The following is a 27,151-nucleotide window of genomic DNA, read 5'->3' as shown; positions in this document are numbered from 1 at the left end:
ATTCTTATTAAGTATACCATACGGCTTAATTCAAAAATTACCCAATATTGCAGCCTGTCTGTTTTCGTCTAATTCAGCATTAGTCAATTTATTATTTTGAGAGGATTTTAGATTCGATTCCGGCGATCGTTTTGGTCTGGATACAATATGTGATTTGAATATATTTTTCTCTGTAACGTAATCTCTTATAGTTTGCTGGTACTTTTTATTAGGCCCATTAGCCATATTTGAATCTGCAGATGTATGCGTTAAAGTTAAAGAGGGCTGAAATTGATTTAAGGTTTACTTTTAAATGCTAAACAAGTTAAATAGACTTACATCTAATTTATAAACTAATATTATACGCTTACCGAGTATTCAGAATCTTTCGGGATCGTGTTACTATCATGATTTTCCCAGTTGTAGTCTTGATCAAATATCGAGCCTAAAAAAATTATAATGTTTTCTCTTCTCTACAATTAAAATCTATGACTATAAGAATCTATACTTTTAACTTTAACTCAGAATACCGCATAAAAGCATTTTGGAAAACTTAATCTACATCATCTAATGCTAAATAATTATGAATTAATCATATAATCCAGTAAGGCCGTGTCATAGTCATTGTTAAATGAAATTTTGTGCCACACTTATTTAGACACAGGGATATTTTAAGTAAAAAAAGTTCATATACGTGTTTTTGCAAAAAAATAGTTGACTTTTAGATTCTAATGTTATATACTCCAAAATTAAACAATTTACACCTTCCCTCATATTCCAGCTAAGACTTCTATAGACTGTCCAAGCGTTAGTCTGGTAAGAACCAACGGTTACTGTCAAAAATGTCAAATGACGTCACGGTTAAGGCTATCGCTTGGATGGGATGTTTTAACATTGCGGTCAATCGGTTATTTTATTTGTTTATTCTGTGGCGCTATATTGTGCACAAGGACGTTGTTCTTAAAACTTCATTGTTCTTTTGGATAGAATTGAACAAAACCCACTTATGGTTTTACATTTATTAATACTTAAAAAATATTGGGCCTAATACATTTTTGTATATTTTAACAAATATATATATTATTATAAATATATATATATTTTGACGGCCGGTCAATTCTATTATCTCAGTGTGTATGAATTATGTAGTTTTTGTTGGTTTACATAATCCGTTTTCGAATGTTTTTATTTGTCAGCTGTCCAACGCTATAACTTTCCTCCTAAGCAGAGTTACTGGCAGTTAAACCGATGACGTCATTCGACGTCTCTCGGTAAATATCAAATGTCTCTTATCCTGAAAGCCAGGAAATTAATTTTCGCTAGACTCCCTTGAGAAAGTCCAAATAAAGGACTTAGGTCCAAAGAAAAGACAGTGGAGGCATAAAATAGAAACATTTATTACATTCTTCTATTGTCCACCGTGTCATGTTGTAGTTCTCACTGTGTCATTGTAGCTGCAAACCAATTTGTTCATAAAAACCTTTCGACCAAGATTTGTTATGTCGCCCCTTTAGAAGAAAAGCTTAGTTTGCCTAGTGAGACGATCAGGAATCAGAAAGCGCTTCGACTTCTAAAGACACTCAGAATAGATCATTTCATTGAACAACGTGAACAAGAAATAATAAAGCACTTTCTGTCGTCGTTTTTCTAGGCTGTGCAACCACAATTGCAAAGTAGGGTATCACAGGGTGTAGTGCTTTTTAATGGGAACCTTAGTTTGTATTTGGTAAATTTACGTTATACTCGTTCTATTTTGTCGATGTGACGCTCATACCTCGGTGACCATATAATGAAACAATACTCGAGTATGCTTTTCACAAGACTATTGTAAAGGCAACTACTACTTCAAGTTGATTACTTTCAATACTGCAAAACGCAGAACTGTATACTTTCCCGCATTTAGGCAGGGATAGTTATTTTTGCACCATACTATAAGTATGGCAAGGTCAGATTGCAAGTTTCTTTGATCATCAGTCACCACCGAGTAAAATTTTAATAATAGTCTTTTGTGTACCCCAAACACTTGAAATTCTTAAAACAAAGCATCAGATTGTTGATAAACAGCAAAGAGTGCACAGGGCCAATATGCAAGTGAAAAATTTAGAAATGCTCGAACACGTGAGGCGCAAAATCCTACTTAGGCGTATGCTTTGCTTACTATTAATAGTAGTTGATCAGTGGATAATAATTGAGGATTAAAAAAAACTCCAAGATTTCCGAAATTTTATATCTTTTTCTGGTATTCTGTCATCTCCAATAACATTTTCTAGGTGACAAAGCACTTTGACACACACTTCTGACAAACGATCCCAAGTCAACTGAAAAGTCTGATGGTCTAAGAGGGACGAAATTTAAGAGGACAAAATAAGATGTTCAGAATTAATAACAGAACTGACTTTATTAGTAAATAGTAAAAATATTTTTAGATTTTTTCAGTTTCGTGTTTGCGACCCAATATCTTCAATATTGCGGAGGGTTATTGGGTGGGGTCAGAAATAAAACAGAAGCCTGTTTGCTTAAATGTCGACGTTTCGACTTATATTAAGTCATCCTCAGGACACTAAGTCTAGGTTTCTTTAGTTATAATTAAAATACATTTATAATAGGAGCGTAGAATTATTTTTAACATGGGCTAAATTTATTAATTCTAGTTTGCCCACAGTAACACCTACAATTTAACCCATGTTAAAAATAATTCTACGCTCCTATTATAAATGTGTTTTAATTATAACTAAAGAAACCTAGACTTAGTGTCCTGAGGATGACTTAATATAAGTCAAAACGTCGACATTTAAGTAAACAGGTTTCTGCTTTATTTCTGACCCCACCCAACAACCCTCCGCAATAGTAAAATAATAATGAGCCATAGTGATCACCTTATAAATTTTGTTGATTGACATCTAGAGCAAAGACCACAATGTGCTAAAATCCTAAGATACCATAATTCCTTAGATTTTTGACTTTGAAATGAGAATGAGCTCATACCACTTATACTTCCAATGTTCATAAATTACCGTTTTTGCATATTTTTATGGTAATGAAATAGCTAATGATGAGGCTATAAGTTAATATAGGATAGCTGACATGAGGTTCGATTGCGAAGGCAATTACTCTTACTTATTTATTACCCACATACATTGATCTTTGTAGCAAGACTTCTAATCCAGTTTACAGCTTTGCTAATAACAGTACATTGGTGTCTTTCTTTAAGTCGCCCAGTGCTATAGGCGACGCCAAATTACAACTATTAACATCATTTTGGAGTAAGGTCAGTACTGAAATATAGATACTGGCAAGTTAAGTTAGCTCCTGAAGATCGAGAAAAGACGGCCTTTACAGTGGGTGCTGAATTATGGAACATTAATGTGCTATTTGCCTGTGGTCCTGTAACTTTTAAACGATTTTAAGAGGACTATTTTGGGCTTTTGGAGAGGACTATATGGAAGACTTGTTTATGTTTCATACATATGTTTCAAAGAATTGTGCAGTATCTGGGTAACGTTGTTTCCAATTAAGGAGTTGCAGTTAACAAGCCAAAGGTCCAAACAGTCAAAGGTTGCCTAACAAGACATAATCTCTGAAGCTTCTTGGAATTATGCACTTACTATCGACGCTATGTGGAATAATTTTCAAATATCGCAAAACTATAGATTTAGCTAAGAGAAGGAGAACAAAAACTCCAATGGGCTTAGACTGTTAGATAGCTTTCGATCATCTAAAAGAGGCTCAGACAGGTGGACCTATCCTGACTTATCTCCTACTTAAAGGTAAACACTACTTGTATACTACCAGTGTCCAATGCTAGCAATATGGGCAATCAAAAGTTTAACGCACTATGGCTTGGCTGCTGTATTTACAAAGGGTTCCTCTGTCTCCCCAATTATGTCCGGGCTTACTTTGATGCTGTCTTCGTCAGTTCGCTTGTAAGATGTGGAGATTGGAAGCAATATATCTTGGCATGATCATGTAGCGGAAATAGCTAAAGCAGCTTCTTAAATGAAGGCTCCTCAAAACGAAAAGGCTGTATACACCGCAACAGCATTAACGATTTACAAGGCTCAAATTCGTCCATTTCTTGAATATTGCTCTTATATATAGAGTTTTGCACCCAACCACACTTTAAAGCTGCTTGATTCCTTCCAGAAGAGGGCCATACGGCTTATAGGTCCAGAGATAACTAAAAGCTTGGAAAGTTTGGCGCATAGAAGGAAGGTGGCGGACCTGACTCAAATCATTCCACGTAGAGCTTATAAATGCAATCCACTCGACAGGCAGATGCGACTCATGAATATCGAGTGCATCTACAGGCGCCTAGAACCTAGCTTTATCGAGACTTCTTTTTATGGTGAAGTGCAAATCTGTGGAGTCAACTTAAAAAGCACGTCTTTCTCGAACATTATAACTTGCAGAACTTTAAGACAAATATTCATATAAGGATACCTTCGTAGCACTGACGCTACTCGTGACACTCGAGTATACCATAGGGCTTACCATTTTGGGCTATTGTATTCATCATCATTTATATAAAGAACTGTAATACTAGGTCTCCAATAAATATTATGTTACGGATTTGTAATAATGTCTTGGAAGATGTTGACATAACTAATATTAAATTAGGAGAAATGAAGAAAATGCTTGATCGTCAATACATGATCTAAGGTGCAATGAAACAAGGCTTATTTTTATATTTTGGTGTATATTGTTAAAATGTCTTTGGTAAATACTAGTAGCCCGTTAGTGTTTTTTATCTTTCCTCACTATAAATATTTTTATAAAGAAACCACTGTTTAATGTCATAAACAAATTATATTGTTGTTTGTAACTTAGGAAAAGGCCAGTTATGAAAAAATTTAAGAAAAAACCTTACGTATGAGTTTTTGGTTTATAACCACCTTTGCATTATGTTAAAAATATAGTTCATTATTATAAAAATATTAAGACGTTTAATTTTCCAGTTCAGTTTGGTTTCATAAATGGATGTAATGTGTTAGACAATAAAAGAATATTAATATTAACTGTAACGTACAAATAATAATAAATCCTAATTAAAAAGCGACGAGAATAGAACGTTACCGATAATTGGTGCAATATTTGATAAATTTATAAAACAGAATTTATGTTGCTTTTAAAAGCTCGCTGTGCTATGCTAAACAATTTGTTTAAAAAATTAAACTGATTTGTTTAAAATAAATCAGTTTATTTTTTTAAATAATTAGTAATAATTTTTTTATTATATTGTACAGATTACAAATGGAAATGTTGAAACATTTTCATATCTATACAGAGTGAGTCTTTTTAAAAAAATTAAAATTTGACAATATACAAAAGTCGGCTACAATATTTTTAGGATATTTTTAGGACGACACACCGGTTATACCAAAAGTAGGTGTCAACTTCGTTATTTTAAATGGAAAAACCTATATCTAAGTTTAACCATTTTTGACATATTTTAGTTTTCATGTCAAAAACCTATTGTCACACACTAATTGTCATTTGCATTTTGTCGATATTAAATCATGCTTTATCATATTCAGGGAAAATGTAATAAACTTATTTCAAAGACGTGACACATTTGCCACTCGATTTCCGGAAAAAACATAAATAAGCACAAAGTACAATTTCAAAAATTCTAGATCCGTACGAGCGAGAGCAGAAAAAGTAGCATTAGAATCGGGAATATCTTAGTCATCAATAATAAAAATTTTTTGAAAACACGAATTTCATCCATATATAGGTTGTACATCGTTTAGGATCTTAAAGACACCGACTTTCCACGAAGAGTAAAATTCTGTGAATTCATTTTAGTTCGAACTTAAAAAACATTCTTTTTTAATAATAATATTTGGATGGATAAATCGAAGTTTACGAAACATTAGATTTTTAATTGACTAAATTCCCATTATTGGAGTGAGACAAATGTGCATCCATTTAAAGTACTAATGTTTCAACAGTCCCAATTAAATGTTTATTATGCTATAAAAAATGACAGCGTCATGACCTTAGAATTTTAAAAAATTGGCATTGGCTGATGATATAAATGTATTCTACCAACACGATGGCACACTTCTACATAATAGTCATTAAGTCAATAATCAGCTGAAAAATATGTTACGATCAATAAATAGCCAATAACGTATTATATCTTAAGCCACCCGCTCCCCAGATGTGAAAACAGTCGATTTTTTTATATGGGAGCAGTCAAAAATAATATTTATAACACCACAATAACTCCCTAGAAAGATTGTATCCGGAGGGTTAGAACAGCATTTGAAGAACTAATCACAGTCTAACAATTGAAATCTATATGCTTTGAACTTATCTTCATTCTATTTGATAATATACAAATTTTACATTATAAGAACATTTTTGATCTTATTATTGTCTATATATCGCTAGCAGAATTTTTTTTCAAGTATGATATATTGGTTTAGGGTTGTTTAAATGCTAAAGATCTGAGTAAACTTTTAATATTATGTATTTAAAATAATAGCCTCAATATTTTAAACCAAAACTATATTTTTCCAACCTAACGTTAACATGTTCATATAAATATACATAAGTATATTCTAGCAACCATCTTTAAAAAGCCGAGGCTGTATCTGACTGATTTATTATTTACAAAAGATATAAATAACATTATACATTATACAAGTATATTATATATCACAATAATTTCATCAAACAAAGTGTACTCGACCTTATAATCAATCTATCAATATTGATAATATTAATAATCAAATATATATATAATAAATTAATATCTTAGAATACGAGATCAAGATCTAGAAAAAAAATTAACATTTCCACCAATTATAAAGGCATAACTTGAATTTTTTTTGTATAACTTTAAAATATACAATCTTCTTTCCACAATAATAAAAGAAATAAAAAATAAAAGAAAACTCTACAAGTTCAATTAATTGATAAGTGCAGTAGATAAATTTTGGATCACTATAATCCACACATCCTCATAGTTTTGAATTTTTGGATATGTATATGACGTGATTACAAGAAAGCACCAGGCTACTATTTGCTACACACTTTTCCTCTTTCCTGATTCTACCTCCAGAACTACGGAGGATCGGATACAGGTACCTTACTTATCCTCAGAGGCAAATTGGCTACTTGTCGATCGGTTAATACATGAGGACAAAACAAACTAAGCGGGCACTTTCCTTATTCTCTCTCTTTAAATCCCCCCGACCTAACGGCATCTATCCAGCACTACTTCAGAGGGGCCTGGAACAGTCATTGCCCTGGTGGAAATGTTCAAACCTTCTTTGGCTCTAAGATATACCCCTAAGGCATGGAGCGAAGTCAAAGTTGTGTTTCTTCCTGAACTAGGGAGGATGGACTATACAACTCCCAAAGCTTATCGCCCTATAAGCCTCTCATCCTTTTACTTGAAAGCGATGGAAAGGCTGTGCGAAAGTTCTATAAGGGATGAAATGCTGACATCTAACCGGCTTTATCATTAACCAATACTCATATACTCTAGGGACATCAACACACTCTGCCCTACCTACACTCAGTGATAGGGCGGGTAGTAAGGTCGATGAACCAGAAAGAGTCACATACCATGGGTGTATTTATTGACATCGAAAGTGCTTTTGAGCAAACAACCTTCTGTAAAATAATCCAGTCGTTTAAAATAAGAAACAACTCAGGCACGTTGATCGGGTTAATTTTCAACATGCTTTCCAAGAGAATTATAGACATCAGTGTGCAGGACGTCAAAGTTAGGAGGAAGGAGACCAGGGGCTATTTGCAGAAAGGAGTGCCCACGAACATGGTTTTAGATAGTCTCATCATCTGACTGAATAATGATCAGTACCACACAATAGCCTACGCAGATGACTTAGATAAGACCATCTGCCATCATAAAAAATTGATATGGAAAGGTGAAAAATAACATCTCTTCTGACGTCCAAACTATCAGGCACGCCACTAAGTTATGCATCGGAAGTAAAGAACCTAGTTATGACACTTGATAGCAAATTAAATTAGAACTCTCACATTACAAAAAAATTACAAAAATTATATATCTCTTGCGACTAGTGCAGACGCACAATTAGCAAGACCTGGGTCTTCTCCCCCAAAGGGGTTATGTGGATCTACACATAACCCACAAACATCTTTATTCACTTAGGCCTTAAAGTGGATTTGGTTGCCTCAACATAACAGCTGCTATAAGAACCACGCCAAACAGGCCTTTGGAAGTCATGTTGTGTCTGACGACCCTAGATATTTATGTCAAGGAAGTCGTCTTACTGATAATAATGTGCTTTCGCTCTACTATAATGAACATAGGTATGGGGACAGGCCTGCAAAGAGCTCGCCTCTGGCGCTGACCTCCGTCGTTGGTCGAGTTGACCTTGCCTCGCCAATCTTTGTTCTCAACAAACTCTACTTAATTAATAAAAGGGGCATTGGTACCAATGGGATGGCGGGTATTACTAATATCTATTCGGACGGTTCCAAAACTAAAACAGGTTCAAGCTGCGGCGTATAGTCCAAAGACTATGACAATGACAAAGAGAATGCTAGCATTAGGCACTATGCAAAGTGTCTTTCTGTCAAACCGAAATATATTGCATGACCCTGGCGGCAAAACAACAACGTTATAACTGATAAAACCGTGATTATCTATATAGACTGCAAACAGGCAGTTCTCAAGCTGTCAAGACCACGCCTTACGTGGTACAGCAATGCCATCGCACGTTCGTAGAAGCTTCTTCCAAAAACAAAGTAAAAGTCGGCTGGATCAAGGGGTACAACTACAGTCGGGCCGCCAACTTCCTTGCCAAGAGGGCTGCCATTATTCAACCAGTAGGGCTGGAGCCGTGGATCTGACCATGGCGAATATCAAAGGCTAATAAAATCTCACTCTCACACGCTTTTCAAAAAGCGGTGGGATGATATTCAAGACTGCAATTTGTCCAAAGAGCGTCTCAGGTACCCGGACAATCTGGAGAGAATCCGCCAATTGTCTCTGACTAAAAGGAAACTAGGTCATATAACAGGCATCCTAACTGATTACTGCCAATTAAATGGTCACCCCTTTAAAATGAAACTAACCAGAAGACCACTATGCAGGGCATGCAATCTCATGAAGACGAGACAATGGAGTATATACTTTGCGACTGCCGTGCTCTCTCGTCAATATGTAGCTGCTTTCTAGGCATATCCCACCTATCCCTTTAAGGATTAGGGACGTTGCGACTTTGCGACGTTGTCGCTCTCTGATTCGCTGTGCTGGATGACCCATGTAGGAAGAAATCCTTAAAAATAGACCGAGACCATTTACAAACACGAACTTAGTAGACCAACAAATTTAGTCGAGTTGTGAGAGAAAATTGTTGAGTGTGCTAATTTTATCTCACCAGAAACTCTTTTGGAAGTTCAAACGTATCCTTGTATAGTATTTAAAATTTTCTATTTTCGTTAGTTTATATTTTATTTTTATTAGAATAACGTATTATTTCATTATGCAATACATAGCATAAATATTTTGAGATTACGATTCTATGTGGTCCGTCCACACTAATATAAGTAAAGCCTGCATCAGAAAAATATTTAAGTGATACAGTTACCCCCATCAAAGTCAAACGCTTACTAAGGTGGTACTGAAAAATAACGACGTAGTAGGCGAATAGCAGAGCGCACGAATTTATGGGTGCGCGTTGCCATATTTTGCCTTTTAGCACCTCTCTTTACTACGTAATCAATCGATTCCCCAACCTGTATAATAGGAGTTAGTTAAGTACGCTTTTTAAATTATCTTAATTCAAATTGAAATTAATAAGTTAATGAAAAATCGTAAGATGCACATAGATGCATCTCACACCTAGGAGTTATAAAAAAATTTAATCTTGTTGTATTAGTTGATAATAAGTATCTTAATTTTTTTCATGCTGTTGAATACCTTATAAATTATGAAATGTGGCAGGTATATAAGGTTAAGAAGGACCAGTAGGTCCTTCCTAATGTTAGAAAAAAATAAATAAATGAACTTCCCTAACAGAGACTAACTTTCCTTAACCGAGAAAATTTTTTTGATTTTTAGGAGCACAAACTCCCTTTTAATCCGAAATTAATGTTGATAACATAAATATAAAATCCTTACCCGACTAATAAAAGTAACTAACTAAAGGTGTTCAACTGTACAGGTCTAGGTTTGAAATCTTTTATGTTTATTTTTTTACGTTTATTTTGGTTTCAAGATTATTACTTTTAGGATTGTGTTACAAAACTATAAATTTCTACTTACAAAAATTGTAAAAATATAATCTGACTACTTATTTGGGCCACGATAATCAATTTCCTTTGATCTGAAGCGTCATAGTCCATTCATTTCGGAATTTTCATCTGCTACACACTTAACATATACCAATGGTTACAAATCGCAACATGAAACAAAAACTCACGTGTTTATAAAACCAAAATTTAACCACAGATTTGTTTTTTCTTTAAAAAGATTTACATTTCACAATAAGGCAATAAATATAATACATTTGTAAAAATCTTAAACATTTATGTGTCGTTTCTTCAAAATCAATTTTGAATAACAGAAATTGTTTTTTATTTGAAAAAAATTACTCTTTACAATAATTTAGTAAATATAATAATGGACAATTTTTTTGTCTTGGGAATAAAATAAACAATTTTGGCTTTCTTTGTGTATAAATTGTTTACGTTTTATTATTATCAATTTCTTTATTACTCTGAAATAATGACAATTATTAATACTGACTTTCTAATGACTTAATTGTTCTGAATATAACAAAGTTACCTTTTAAACCCAAGGTCACATCCGAATATCATGCACGAACATCCTTAATAGCTTAAACTAAATTTTCGAATAAAAATTAGAAGAAAAAACTAGTTTATTTTTCTGGTCATTTTTCTGCACATTGACTCTTATGGATTCAAAATTCGTAAAGTATTATATTATTTTCTTGACAGTATTTGATGGTGGTTTCTTTTTCCAGAAATAAAGCTAGAAATGTATGACATTTCCTGGAAATAACTTTATCATAGTCTCCGTAAATAACAAGAAAATTTAAATATTCTACATGTGTGTATAATTCAATCGTCAAAATTAAATATGTCGAAAATGGTAAAACTTAGATATAAGAAATTACATATAAAAATATATTTAGATTCTGATGTAGAAGTATATATAAGGTGTTCTGTGTTTGAAATAACGAGTTTGACACCTAGTTCTGGGCAACTGCCGGTTGGTAGCAAACTACATAAAAAAGAACCCCTAAAACACGTGTTATATATGGCTAAATAGAGGTGAAGCTAGATCATTGTAAAAAAAGTCTTTAAACTGTTAATAATAGCCCAAAGAATGCGACAAATTATGGTATAACTGATTCCATAAATTCTCCTCAGCAAATCTTCTTTCAGAATTTTATTATAGAAGTAAAAAAAATCTTTGTTTATAAAGGTTGCATGCAAAACTTTTCTTTTTGCAGTTCTAAACAGTATAATAATAAAGGATAAGAAATGCTTGTCCTGATGGTTCGAAGTTACTTTTAATAGAATAGTAAGAAGCCATAAAATTAATGGCATTACTTGGTTTCACTTCTGTCTGGCATCAAAATTGAATATACTTTTTTTACGATCCAAGCTAACTCAGATAGCAATTAATATATTTTTGGGTTTAGGGATCAATAAAATAAAAAGCCCGCTGGAGTTTTTTGAGATAGCCGATATACAACAACAATAAATCATTAAAAAAACTTGACGGTTTGCAATTTTTAAGGATGACTTGCCTTTTTTTTCTTTTCGCATGAAAATCAAAACAAAAGATTAAGAAAAACAATTTTTTTAATAGTTGGTTTATTTTTTTTACATGCGTTTAATTTTATATTACAAATAAATAATAATTATAACGCAACAAATTGTATGTGTGTATTGGTTTTAATTGGTTTTGCCTCTAAGATCTAGGGTGAAAATGAAAATTTAGGTTCCTTGGGCGCTATTATAGTTTGAACTCTCTGTGTAAAAGAGAAAAAACGTAAAAGCTTCTTTGGGTAGATATTTTTAAGTAGAATGCTATGGTGTACTTAAAAAAAGGAGTTATGATATTAACATTTTTTTTTAAATGAAACAGCCAGGATTGACGTCGATGTACGACACTAACTTAATTGGATCCATTGTGCTCACAATTTCTCCAAAACTTTCTACAAATTTAATGAAATATATGTTTAAAAAGATCGAGTTAGACAACAAGAGGAAATACACGTGAATAGAGAAAAGCTGAATCACCCTTACCTCGGAACTAACCGCAGCTTCCCAAGCCGTAGGCTTAAAAATCAACATACCCAAGACCCAATTTATGACAAAATTAGTTCCCAGTTGTAACCTAATGCTAAAAAAATAGAAATTCAATACTTAATATTTTACAAATATCTGGGAAACGAGATCTGAATGGGAAGGGATCAACCAGACCTGGAAAGTATACAGAAAGATAAAACTGTTTTTTCAGCTGCATTTAACAGACTGATGTGATTTCAGATCAGATATTATTATGTCTTAAACGAAAAGTGTTTGACCAGTGCGTCCTCCCGGTATTAACAAATGTCTCGGGAACACTTACATTAACTCGAAAAAGTATCAATAAAATAAGAATAATGCAACGAGTGATATTGCAAGATAAAATCGTTAATGTAGAATTACATAAAAGAACAAAAGTTACGAATGTAATTGAAAGAAGCACACACTTAAAATTAAACTGGGTTGGCCACGTCTCAAGAATATCGATTAACAGATGAACGAGGAGAATAATAGAATGGCGTCCTAGTGACCAAGCATATAGCAACAGGAGACGACCGCCGACTGGGTGGATGGACGCTTTGAAGAGCATATCTTCAAAACGAACCCAATATGTCTAAGACCGAACATAATGGTTTAGGTTAAAAGAAGCTTATGTCCAGCAGTGGATAAGAAAAGCTGCTATATGATTATGATGATAATTATGGTCTTTGCTTTGGAGGATTTTAAGAAAGCATGGGAGTGTTTTTCAATGTTTTGATTTCACTATTATTTAATTCCTTTTATTTATCTTATATGTTTAATGTCATTAAATATATCTATTATTTTTAGAGTAGACAGAAAAAGCAATAACAAATAAACAGATTTCTGTGACTTCTCAAAAGCTTTAGACTGTGTCAATGTGCGAAGATTGTTCAATATTGAGGACGCCTCATCGCTATGGGTTCAAAGCAGCGGACTCTTGAACTTAAATGTAGTGTTAGATTCTTCTTGAGCCGAGACCTGAGACCTAATTTCTAAGTTTTATTCTTAATAGTGAACTCAGGTTTTAAACCTTACATTATAAACCTTTCAAAAATTTTTTCATTTGGATGTTTTGCTGTTAGAACTACTACGAACTAACTGGGATAGTCAGTTTATTTTGTCCTAATAGAGTTGAGGTTAAGTTATGATATTTGAATTACTTATTTAAGAAACCAGATAAATGTCATAAACATAGTTCTGAGAAAACTCAAAAAAACTTAGGAGTTATTTTCTTTAAAAATGTTTAAAAGTTTTAGGTATTCAATATATCTTGGAAGGAGGTAATTAAATAGTTTTTTACTAAATTTGGAAAAAAATTGCGACATATCAACTTTCTCAAAAAAATAATTTGTAAAATTATTTTCACAAAAAAGTACAAACTTCTCATAAACATATGAAAAAACAACTTTTTCATCTATCTTTTTTCCATTGCATACGTTAACATTTTCAAATTTTACAGGACTTGTGCTATAAGTAATTTCGTTTATAATATCTGAAGCACCAATACTTAAAATCTTTAATGATACTGTCATATTTTTAATTCTTTTACATTACCATATTATACTTTTAACATCTTTTTTACGCTTTCGATTTTTCCATCATGAATAAACTTTGCCTCTATTGCCAAATCACGATGAGGATACAGCGGAATGTTTATATTTCAAAAACCCGACAAATCCTGGACATATTGAGTTTTAAAAGTAAACATAATATTCAATGCATGGATTTAGATAGTTTATAAAGCCAATGATGCGCCTAGATATTATAGAGAAACGATTTATTGCAAAATGTCAAATTGTGGATTTATCGGATTTCTCAAATTAGTAATTAATTTGTTTTTGGAGGTTGTCTAACTAAAACCTAATGCAATCAATTTTTGTATTATAAAAACTTGCTGTAAAGCACATACATATGTAGGGCAAACACTGGCTTACATATGTATTATTGTTATATATAGGGTGTCTCGTAAATAGTGGTCCAAATGAAAACTCCTAATAGATTGGACTATTTCCAATCAGAATAATCCAACATAGCTCTAACGAAAGTGTTACGGTTTTCGAGATATTTTGATTTTTGCGAAATTTTAAGAAATACCTACCTGTAATGAGTTTTTTTATGGTGTGTCACTAAATGAAAAAAAAATCACAATTTCTTCGGTTGGATATTATTTGCCGATAGATGCGCTTTATGATGCGTATTAAAATTTTTCAGTTATGCAAATATTTTTCACAGGAAAAATTTTTGAAATTGCAATATCGGATTTTTTTTTCTTTTCAAAAAGTTTGAAGTCCTATGACGCAATAAAATAATAGAATCTTGGTGCCCATTAGCGTAAAAGTTTATTTATTTATCCCATGCCGTATTAAAGACAAAAACTTTTTGAATTTTTTATTAACCTCAAAAAAAATGGTTGTTTTAATGCCGAAAGAACTATTTTATGAAAAAATAATCGTTTTTTTTTCGATGTAAATTAATTCGGTTTATTTGTGTTTTGCAATTTTACAAAAGGTGTACAAAATGACCATCACCTGCTGCTATACACGCCCTACACCTTCTTATAAAGGATCGCTTAATCCGTTAAGCGTGGCCAGCTCTATTTATCTCTTGAGCAGTAGGTTGGATGCGCTCGCGCAGATTTTCAATGTTTTGTATGAATCTTCTGTATACAATTTCTTTGAGGCATCCCCAGTAAAAAAAATCAAGAGGATTTAGGTCAGGTGACCATGAGGGCCACAGTATAGGTCCTAGACATTAGATTCATCGGTTAGGGTAGGATTCATTTAAAAAATTTCTAACTTGCACACCGTAGTACGCAGGACATCCGTCGTGTTGCAGCCACATATTTCTGCGAATGTCTAAAGGAACATTTTCCAAAAGGATGGGGAGAATATTTTGCAAAAAATGGTGATAATATTCAGCATTGAAATCTTGTGGCAACTCAAACGGTCCTTTAATTTCACCATTAATAATCCCTGTCCACAAATTGATTTTAAATTGGTATTGCGATTGATCTTCTCTATTAATATGTGGATTTTCCAGACGCTGGAGGGCGCCACGAGTACAACAGCCAAGCTCTCAAGTTTCGTATAGACCTGAGGGGACGTGCCCGCGACGCGCGTGCGATGGGCCAAATTCGTGCAGTATGTACGGGCTCGAAGGAGGCGCGCGAGCCGCCCATTGTGGGCGCGCTGCGATCCATTTTCTGTCGGTATTTTCGACGCGCTCAAAGGGGCCCGTCGGAGGCGTGTTGGTACAAGTTAGTACGGTTTGTGGCAGCTTCCGAGGGAGACACGTCGGAAATTAATAAAATAAATTAAAAACAAAATCTATTGCGATGTGGACCGAAGACAAACAACTTGATTTAATCGATCTGTATAGGGAATTTCCAAATTTATGGGATCCAACAAATAGAGATTATTTTAAGAAGGACAAAAAGCTAGATGCATAGAAGGACATTGCTTTGTCAGTAGAATTTGAAAATGTTGATGATGAAATGTGCAAAAAAAAATTAGCAGCCTATTATCGACGTATCGAAAGGAGAGGAAAAAACAAAAGACATCCGACCCGTAGGTGGCGCGTGGCAGGCCCGTCAGAACAAAAAGCCCGAGAAAAGCGCGTCGCGGTCACGTCGTGTGCGCGGCGCTTTAGGTCTGTACCCGGCTGTACATAGGCAGTTGCCCATCTAATAACCTACTTATAATTATTATCTATGACCTATGACACCGATATTAAAATTGTCACCGTTGACAACTTGGCACTAACTTAAGCTTAAAGTTTTTTAATACCTCTAGTTGTTAGTATGGCGCAATACACATCACTTGAGTATGCAAATATGCACTTCATTTACGGCTTGTGTGAAGGAAACGCCAGGGCAGCCTCTGAATTATACAGAGAAAGGTACCCTAACGCTCGTCATCCAGACCACTGAGTTTTTATTAGGGTGCATGCTGCATTGCTCGAAGGAAGATTTCCTGGAAAAGGCGTAGGTAGGCCGCATTTAAAAGGAGAAGAGGAAGTTTTGGAGGAGAGAGATGCGGATCCCAGTACCTCGGTACGTGCCATAGAACGACGTACAGGTATATCCAAAAGCAGAGTTCAAAAAATTTTAAAACGAACTTATTGGTTTCATCCGTATCATGTGCAGCGCGTTCAGACTCTCGAACCAAGAGACTATGAAGCAAGAGTAGATTTTTGTCGTACGATGTTGAGAAGGATGCGAGATGGAAATTGATTTAAAAATGTCTTCTGGGGCGACGAATCAACCTGCCGCAAAGATGGATTTTTGAATCTCCATAATTTACATAGCTGGCAATTGGAAAATCTACATATTACTAGAAAAGATAAATCGCAATACCAATTTAAAATCAATTTGTGGACAGGGATTATTAATGGTGAAATTAAAGGACCGTTTGAGTTGCCGCAAGATCTCAATGCTGAATATTATCTCCATTTTTTGCAAAATATTCTCCCCATCCTTTTGGAAAATGTTCCTTTAGACATTCGCAGAAATATGTGGCTGCAACACGACGGATGTCCTGCGCACTACGGTGTGCAAGTTAGAAATTTTTTAAATAAATCCTACCCTAACCGATGGATCGGACGTCTAGGACCTATACTGTGGCCCCCACGGTCACCTGACCTAAATCCTCTTAATTTGTTTTACTGGAGATGTCTCAAAGAAATTGTATACAGGAGGCCCATACAAAACATTGAAAATCTGCGCGAGCGCATCCAAATTGCTGCTCAAGAGATAAATAGAGCTGGCCACGCTCAACGGATTAAGCGATTCTTTATAAGAAGGTGTAGGGCGTGTATAGCAGCAGGTGGTGGCCATTTTGAACACCTTTTGTAAAATTACAAAACACAAATAAACCGAATTAATTTACATCGAAAAAAAAAACGTTTTTTTTTTCACAAAATAGTTCTTTCGGCATTAAAACAACCATTTTTTTTTTGAGGTTAACAAAAAATTCAAAAAGTTTTTGTCTTTAATACGGCATGGGATAAATAAGTTTTTACGCTAATGAGCACCAAGATTTTATTATTATTTTATTGCGTCATAGGACTTCAAACTTTTTGAAAAGAAAAAAAAATCCGATATTGCAGTTTTAAAAATTTTTCCTGTGAAAAATTTTTGCATAACTGAAAAATTTTAATACGCATCATAAAGCGCATCTATCGGCAAATAATATCCAACCGAAGAAATTGTGAATATTTTTTTCATTTAGTGACACACCATAAAGAAACTGATTACAGGTAGGTATTTCTTAAAATTTCACAAAAATCAAAATATCTCGAAAACCGTAACAGTTTCGTTAGAGCTATGTTGGATTATTCTGATTGGAAATAGTCCAATCTATTAGGAGTTTTCATTTGGACCACTATTTACGGGACACCCTGTATATAACAATAATACATATATATATTATGTATTAGAAATCAATAAATTATAACCTTATATTGCCAATTTAGTCTCAAAACAGTTACACGTGCACATAAATATCGACACAATTTTTTTTCATCCAACAATAACCCATTTTGCATTGGCAAAAAATTTATTATTAGTGAGAGCATTAAGATCTAGAGGCCATCTACCAAAGAATCTATAATTAGTAACCATATCATACACAGGTTGTTTCATAATTAGTGGGACCAACTTGGAGGGGTTGTAGAGGGCCTAAAATAAGCAAGTTTGCACAATAAACTCCTATCCGAAAATCATGACATTTTGAGATGCTGGGTGATAAAATTTTAAGAAAAAAAATTAGTTTTCACGATAAATTTGACATCCCTTATACACCCCGTAGATATTTTTCGGAAAATTAGTAGATAGTTTCTATATATCTAGTACTATTTATTAATACATAATTAGATTTTTTAGTTTATTTCTTAATACATAATTAGATTAATTAGATTTATCGGTGGCGTTCATGCGGACTAGAACCTAGTGAAGTAAAAAAAATGGTACGCCATTGTTTTTTCTCTACATAAAAAATATTTTTCAAATCCTCAATTAATTTAGAGTAAATTTCGTCTTCTGGCTGTGTTTTCTCCGACGTACCGTTCTCGCATAAAAAAATAAAATTCTTTGTTTGAAATTTATTTCTCGCTAAAATTAAAATTTTTACTTTCATCCGTTTAATAATATTTACGGTATTTATTTTAAGAAAAAAAAATTACTTGCTTTTAATGTGGAATTCGGTATCACAAAGTGAATTTTCGACATTGTTAATGTTAAAAATAACACTTTTTCTTCAAATTTTATCACCCTCTATCCCAAAATCCGATCATTTCGGATTTATGTATAATATGTCATTATAGTAACCATACCATATCTCAAAGTTTTTAGAAATCAACTTGAAGAAGTTGTTAGACTTTAAATGCATATTGTAGTTTTTAATATTTTATGTGTTTCATTCATATTTGACATATAAATTACAAATATATAAAATATTACTAAATGAAAATATAACATTTGATAGGTATTTCTTTGCATATTAATAAACTCTAACTGCTAAGCCTAATATACCTATATATTTTAATATTTTTTTATCACGACAACTTATTCATATATTTTAAAATATTATGACTATTATATAGTTCCTCTGTAATTGTCTTGCAGATATATTACCCATCTTAATTTTTTTTTTGCTTAACCAATGATGTTAAGGCACTCCATTTTATGGTTGTTCTGAGTTGGTAAAGGACCTATTTATAAATTATTCAACTAATTAATATATATTACGTGTTAATAAATTATTTATGAATATTAAATCATTAGAAATATCTAGAAAAAGCAGTACATCAACCTAGCGAGAAAATAAATGGATGAAAAGAATCGCATATAATTTTTTAAATTTGGCACTCTAGGAGACCAAGGATACTCTTGCTGAAAGTGCTGCTACCTTCACCTAAACTAATATAAATTAGGTTTAAGGTATCCGTATATTATAACTACATAATCTACAAAAGTCATAGCACAGTCTAACTAGTTGAAATCTATATACTTTGGTCATAGTCAACACGGGTTCTTATAAAATCTAATTAAAAGTCAGTGGCGTTACATATTGAAGGTGAAAGTCACAAGCAGTTTCCAATATCGTTTCCACCGCATTGGCGCGCGGCTTCTATGATACCGGGGTAGGTCAAGAATAGTATAAATTGTCAATAATGGAATCGCTGTTCAAGTGTTGTGAAAAAACTAAAGAAACTAGAAACTATTTTTGTGTGGTGTGCTTTAATTTATTTTATAAAAGTTGTTGTGAAAAACTTAAAAGATTTGTCGTTATTGATAGACATAAGATATGCTGTTGCGATAAATGTGCATTCAAATTGGAAAATGAAGAAGTGCGATAATGCGATAAGAATAGAATAAGAAGGCGATAAGAATTGCGATAAATGATCTTAAAGCTAGAAAAAGAAATATTAATGAAGGATAAATACATCGAAAGTCTGAAAAATAGATTAAGGGTTTTTGAAATTGATTCTCGAGATTCAGAAGAGAGTTATAATAAGGAAATTGCTGAACAAAGAAATCTTATTGGTATTCTCAGCGAAGAACTACAGGAAGTTAAAAATAAAATGCAAAGTGTCAATAATTGCCTGAATTGTAAAATATTTAATAAAGATATTCACGAATTGAAGTCCAAAATAAAATATATAAATATTGAAACAGTCAACAGACTTTTGCAAGAGAACATAAAGCACTTATAACTTGGGCATCTTACTGAACCTACTTGCAACCAACTAAGGATCAATTTCAGCAATAGAGAAGCCAATCTCTCTTCTTTATTGCTGCCAAAACGGTAGGAAAATAAGTAAGCAAATTTATGCATCTATCAAATCTAAATATATAAGAATACATGGTTAAAACCCTAATAAAACCGGGTGCAGTTTTTAGTGAGGTAATAAATAATGCAAATAAGTCAATAGAGAATCTTACTGAAAGTGACTTTGTTGTAATTATAGCGGATTCAAATGATTTTCAAAACAAAAAATACCTCAAGTTTAGAAATATACTTAATTTTATTAACTTGTATAAAAATACTAATTTTATTAATTTATTTCTATTCCCACAAAAAATGTTAATAATTTTGTTTGGGAAAAAATGTGTAGGTTTAATTTAAAATTAGAAGAATTTGTTTATAAGGTGGATAATTATATTGAAGGATCTCTAACTTATATATGTGGCAGGAGATTTTAAAATAAATAGCTGAAAGTGTGCAAACAAAATAATTGATACTATAAGAAAAAAATTTAAAAGGCAAAAAAAAATAATTTTGATAAAAACAGTTGAGTTTAGCAGTGATGCACAAATTGCGGGTGAATGTAGTGAGACAGTTAAAATAAAGAAAATAAAGTGTAGACGATCTAAAAGATGTTATTATGGACGAAACGGGCATAGATTTAAATAAATGTAGTAGTAATTATAAAGGTACTATTGACTCAAATTCTCTTAATATTCCAACTTCTCGTACATCAAAAAATAAAAATATTGGTTTAAATTATCAAAAACTTATAAAAGGAAAGAATAAACCCAAAACCGATAACATAGAAGAATAAAGAAAGAAAATATCTTTTTCGTGCCAGAGTCCACTCAATGTGACTTTATTATTTTAAGTCCTAACATACGTAGTACAGGGAAAAAAGTGAATTTGTTAAAGTATTTTTGAATGAAGTATTACCCAAAGTGTGTGCTTAAATGAATCGTGGTTGTTTGAGGAAGAGGCTAGTGCATACTCCTTGGATAATTTTAATCTAATTAGTTGCAGGTGCCAATTAGTTGTAGGCACTGCAATTTATATTGATCACGATCTGCAAGCCAAACCTATTTTTCCTAAAAGGATAAATAGTGTTGAGGGGCACTGTGAATTTTCCTGTGCTGGAATGTCATTGGCTAAGTGTGAGTTGACTATTGTTAGTATTTATAGATCACCAAACGCTGACTTGAATATTTTTTTCGATGGAATATACAGGCTTCTAACGGATCTTTACGAAAAGGATAAAAAAATAATTGTTTGTGGTGATTTTAACATTGATTATCATTCACCAAAATATCAAGAGCTAAAAAATATATTTTTGTCGTTTAATATTATCCCACAAGGGTCAGAATATACCAGAGTGAGTAATAAGGGTGCAAGACAGATAGACTATATTTGCTCTAATTATGAGAGTAGCGAAATTTGCATTGATCTAAAAAAGTGTGAGTTTTCTGATCATCACGCCCTTTTACTGAAACTTAGAAATTCTTTAGAAAATATTAAGGATTTTGGTGAAGTACTTAAAAGAAGCTTTAATGATATAAATTTGAGAATATTTCGCGATGGTTTACTTTCAGAAGATTGGTTAAAAGTTTATGAGTGCCAGGATGCCAGTAGGATGCATGACATATTTTTCCAGATTTTCTTTCGATATTTTGATGCCAGCTTTCCATTAAAAAAGCAGCACCTGTGTTCTAGAAGGGCTTATTGGGTGACTCCTGAAATGAGTAAGTGGTCAGAAAGTATAAGAGATTTGTATGATCTTTATAAAAGAACAGGTTCCAGATTATTTTCAAGATTATTTTGAATAAATAAAAATGGGAAAAAAAATACCAAAATTTTTTAAATAATTATCGTAAAGCACTTAATGACAATATAATCCAGAATTCTCAAAATAAGTCTAAAAGTATGTGGGGTCTCATAAATAAAGGATTGCGATCTAGTACGAGTAATCACACGAAAATAAAATTGTTGAAAATGCTAATTTAGTGGCTGAAATATTTGAGTATAACTTTGGGCAAGTGAATACCAGCAAAGTCTTGAGCAAAGTTATAGATCATTAACCCAAGAACGTTCATTCTGATGTTTTCCCTATGAAATTAGATAAAAGTATACAAGACACTATGTATCTAAGTCCTTTTACACCCAAAGAAGTTACAGGTATTATAATGCGTCTCCCACCTAAATATTCAACGGGCATTGATGAAATATCGGCAGCCACATTAAAAATAGTTTCTGACATAATACAGGGTGGCCATTTGAAAACGAAACAGAGCCTATTTTGGGTCCCTCAGAACATTTGCGAGAAAATCCTCGGACCCGTCAATTTTTGATTCAAGGGGAAACCATTTTTTTGCTAGTTTCGCCCCCCTGAGGGCAAAGCCCTAGCGGGGGTGACAAGGGCCCCCAAAATTTTAAATGGAACGGGGGGTCGAGTGATACCTTATTTTGAAGGTATTTTTATGTGGATTATAACCCTAAAGTTTTAAATCGTTACTATTTGCCTAGTCGATACAGGGGCTAATAAAAGTTACAAAAACATGTCAACATTTTGTATGAAAAAAAATGCTTGTAAATTTAGCAGTTAAATAAATACAAAAAAATTTGTTCGCCTACATTGTGAACCGTACTTTCTGTTGTTTTTTTTTAATACCCGTAGGTATCTATGCCAATTTTGCAAGAGAACTCTTGGTTATTGTTGAGACTGTTATTATAGCAACATTTTGAAGTTTATTAGTGGTTGTCAATTACTGCTGTCAGATCATAGTGTGCCAAACAAATAGCTCTTTAAAGTTAGTTAGTTACAACATTGAGTGTGATAATGATTTATTCACTTGCTGAAAGAGTTGAAATAATTTCTCTTTTCTTTGCGAACAATGAAAATGCTAATAGAACTGCCCAGCTCTTTAACATACTACAACACCCTAATGGGCAGGTCCATCGCAAGTACATTTTGGAATTGGTTCAAACATTTAGGGAAACTGGGTCTGTGGCTAATAAAACGCGCGAAATGGATAATCCAGTGGTGAATGAAGCTTCAGAAGTAGCTATTTTAGGCCATGTTGTGCAAGATCCTACACTGAGCACAAGGAAGTTATCAACCGTGTCTGGTATTAAGAGAAGCAGCATTCAGAAGATATTAAAAAAAACAAGTTTCATCCGTACAAAATACATCTCGTACAAGAACTAAACGAAGACGATTTTGATAGGCGAGTACAATTTTGTGAAACTATATCTGAACAAGCCGCCAATGATCCACACTTTCTATTTAATATATGTTTTTCTGAGGAATGCTCCTTTTTCCTAAACGGGACTGTGAATCGTCACAACTGTCGCTATTGGGCTGATTCAAATCCCAGAATATTTCGTAAGATGCATACACAACATCCTGAAAAATTAAATGTTTGGGCTAGCATTTTTGGTAAACATATCGTAGGCCCCTTTTTTTTACCTAGCAATTTAACAGGAGAGATGGACCTGGAGTTATTAGAAAATACAATTCATCCAGCATTAGTGGAAATACTAGAAAATAACAACGAGTACTTGGAAAATCGTCTAGAATTTCAGCAAGATGGGGCGCCATCCCACTATGCGGCAAGGGTTCGTCAATATTTGGACCAAACGTTTCCAGGACGATGGATTGGAAGAAGAGGAGCTATTGAATGGCCTCCTCGTTCCCCGGACTTAAGCCCGTTAGATTTTTTTTATGGGGCCATTTAAAAACTAAAATTTATGCTAGTCAGCTAACATCGCTAGACCATTTGCGACAAAGAATAATTGATGGATGTCGTCAAATCACCCCAGAAATTTTGCAAAATATACGGGAAAGGTTTGAACAAAACCTGTACTATTGTATGGAAGTCGAAGGCCAACATTTTAAACATTTACTTGATTGATTTTATCTTTAAGCCCTTTATTTAAAATTATACTTTTTAACATTTTTTTGTAACTTTTATTAGCCCCTGTATCGACTAGGCAAATAGTAACCATTTAAAACTTTAGGGTTATAATCCACATAAAAATACCTTCTAAATAATGTATCACTCGACCCCCCGTTCCATTTAAAATTTTGGGGGCCGTTGTCACCCCCGCTAGGGCTTTGCCCTCAGAGGGGCGAAACTAGCAAAACATTTTTTCCCCCTTGAATCAAAAATTGACGGGTCCGAGGATTTTTTCGCAAATGTTCTGAGGGACCCAAAATAGGCTCTGTTTCGTTTTCAAATGGCCACCCTGTATGTTATCCATTGGCACAAATCTTGAATGCATGTTTCGAGCAAGCGGTGTTTCTTGATGCGTTAAAAAAAGCCAAAGTTATCCCGATCTATAAAAACAAAGGCGATAAACGGGACTGCAATAATTACAGACCTGTTTCTCTTTAATCTGCGTTCTCAAAAATAATATAAAGAGCAATATATGATAGGTTACTTCACGTTTTGCAATAAAAAAAGGTTTTTCTCCGAACCAGTTTGGTTTTTTACCTAAAAGTTCGACGATAAATGCAATATTTTGTTTTGTGAACAAGATAATGGAACAAATTGACAAAGACCATCTTGTAAGCAAAATTTTTTTAACCAAAATGGAGGAATATGGCTTGAGAGGTTCAGTTAATAACCTCATTAGGTCTTATTTAAGTAATAGAGGGCAGGCCATATATGTTCCCAATAAAAACGGAAACACTCGGGGAGTTACTTTTTCACGAGTATTCGATATTTCCTTAGGTGTTCCTCAGGGATATATAGTGGGGCCTGTTTTATTTCTGATGTTTGTAAATGCGTTAAGTGAAGTAATAACCTCTACTTCAGTTTTCCAGTTTGCTGATGACACGTTTTGTATTCTTATTGCCGAAAATGAATCCATACTGGCAAAGAAAACAAGCATTACCATAACCGAAATGTCAAGATGGTGTCGCCAGAATAGGCTGAAACTTAATATATCGAAAACAAATATCGTCTCATACAGACATCATGATAGGTCGCTTTATGCATCCTTAGAGGGTAAGAATATCCCTTCCAGAGAGTAAGTTTCTGGGAGTGTTAATTGATCGGGAACTTTCCTGGAGAGGGGAAATTGAGGCGTTAACCGGGAAAATTTACAGAGCTTGTTATGTAATAAGGTATTTGAGACACCAGTTGTGTTTGGAGTCTTTATTATCGTACTATTATGCACATATACAATCAATTATTCAGTACAGTTTAATATTTTGGTACAACTCAGCTGGTTCAGACAAAGTCATATTAGCCCAAAAAAAGGTAATAAAATGCATGCTAGGACTGAAAAATAGCGAATCTTGTAGAAAATAGGACACTTTCAAAGACTCAAAAATATTGACAGTGCCATGCTTGTACATTTTGAATATTTCCATGATGTATATTTCCATGTATACTGTATAATGCTTTACCTGATTGTTTTAAAAATTTGTCAAGTGATAAAGTATTTAAATCTAGACTTAAACAATTATTGTGTGAAAATCCCTTTTATTCACTTAATGAATTTTATAACCACATATCGGAGATACTAAATTCACGACTGTTCTAAATTAGCTGTTTGGAGTCAATTATTATTATGATTCTTTGTATGTATTGTGTTTATTGTCTATATATTTGTTTAACTTATGTAGGTGGGTAGTTGTAATAGTATTATATGATATATTGTAAACTTCTGCTTTAATTATTTGACAATTGTGATGTTTCCATTGAAACTGATTACAAACTTTATTATTATTAAAATGCAAACAAATTTAAATAAAACTTACCTTGAGGCATTATTTTACCAATGTCTTCAATTTCTTTAAGAAAATTGCTGGCAAAGTCTTCCACATTATCTATCAGCTTATTAAAATCGTTTCTTAATAATTTTAGATTTTTATCTATTTTATTTTGTTCTCGCTCAATTATATTACTAGTTAGAGAATAATTTATATAGCTTAAAAATAATACTAGTTTCAATAAACCGGAATACATTTTTTTTATACGCACTGACTTGTTATTATCAAAAAATAGTTGCTATTAAACCAATTATTCCAAATACTAAAATTTAAAAAATGTCATCCGCAAGCAACTAGTGACAACATAAAGCAAAGTCAGTATATTTTATTAAAAAGTTGAATGAACCCAACAAAGTCGAAATGCGGCAAAACACATTATTATTTTTATTTATTACTGCTAAAGCATCTAAATATTGCAGTGCATTTTATGTGGCGTCAATTTTGCTTATGAAAATTATACGGGGTGTGTGGAAGCGTCCAGACATTATCTTTTATCTTAGTTGCTACCAATGTCATAATAGGGAAAGTAATATTAATAGTTAATAGTTGTTATGCCAATTAAAAAAACAACAAAAAATTACATGGAACTTAATAAGGCAATACAGTCACACGCAACCTATATATATATATATACAGGTTGAGTTGTTTAAAGTATTATAATGCGATATTACGGTCATCAAAAACGGTGGCAATTTTTTTTTTACATTTTGGTAACATAATAGAGATATCGGGGGATACATTTTACCATAATTTGGCCATTTGTCCCTTCACCTTATAAAAGGAAGGGAGAGTAATTCTTTTATTTTGATCCTAATAATGTGTTTTAATTTAAAAAAATCAAATCTATTTTAAATGTGAAAGTGAATTACTAAGTAAGTAACTACCATAAAACAAATTCTTACCACTTAATTTTAAATTATTGATCGTCTATTATGCTTAAGAAATTGTTCAAAATGACCGCCTTCGACTTCCAAACAGCAGTAGCCATTACCCTTTCCTTTATAAATTCTCATAAAAAAATCAACGGCGGTCAAATCTGGGGAATGAGCAGGCTAGTGGACACATGTCAGACGTCTCTAAGACACCTGGTATTTCCGGAAAGATAACTTTAACATATCTAAAAGAGTTGTTATTTTATGTTACAAAACCGAACATCTTTAAGATGTATTTATAGCTTTATTAAGACTATCCATATGTACATAAAACGATAAAATATTTACACATTTATTAATGTTTTTCAACATACATAGGTAAAAAAATTAAAATATATTTTTTGGGTCTAAAAAAGAAACAGATATACAAAAATTACACAAAGTATTTATTAGTATACACACAAGTG

General features: G+C 33.0%; 1 protein-coding gene across 6 annotated transcripts in view; it reads right to left on the bottom strand.

Annotated features, from left to right (window-relative positions):
- The window catches only part of LOC126735412 (uncharacterized), a 62,563-nt gene extending 36,459 nt beyond the window's left edge, over window positions 1-26,104 (bottom strand). For 3 of the 6 annotated variants that reach the window (XM_050439381.1, XM_050439384.1, XM_050439386.1), the window contains exons 1-3: window positions 25,801-26,102; window positions 351-424; window positions 42-264 (exon numbers count right to left, since the gene is read on the bottom strand). In XM_050439381.1, the coding sequence (XP_050295338.1) occupies window positions 42-264; window positions 351-424; window positions 25,801-26,008 (505 nt within the window). In that variant the 5' untranslated portion in view covers window positions 26,009-26,102. Of the gene's footprint in view, window positions 1-41; window positions 265-350; window positions 425-25,800 lie in introns of all 6 variants that reach the window. The other 3 variants (XM_050439382.1, XM_050439387.1, XM_050439385.1) reach the window with 2 other exon arrangements.
- Window positions 26,105-27,151: the final 1,047 nt, after the last annotated feature.

Source organism: Anthonomus grandis, chromosome 4 (genome assembly GCF_022605725.1).
Source record: "Anthonomus grandis grandis chromosome 4, icAntGran1.3, whole genome shotgun sequence".
NCBI classification, from domain to species: Eukaryota; Metazoa; Arthropoda; class Insecta; order Coleoptera; family Curculionidae; genus Anthonomus; species Anthonomus grandis.
The sequence above is the reverse complement of the archived record's forward strand: the minus strand, read 5'-3'. Positions and strand labels throughout refer to the sequence as shown.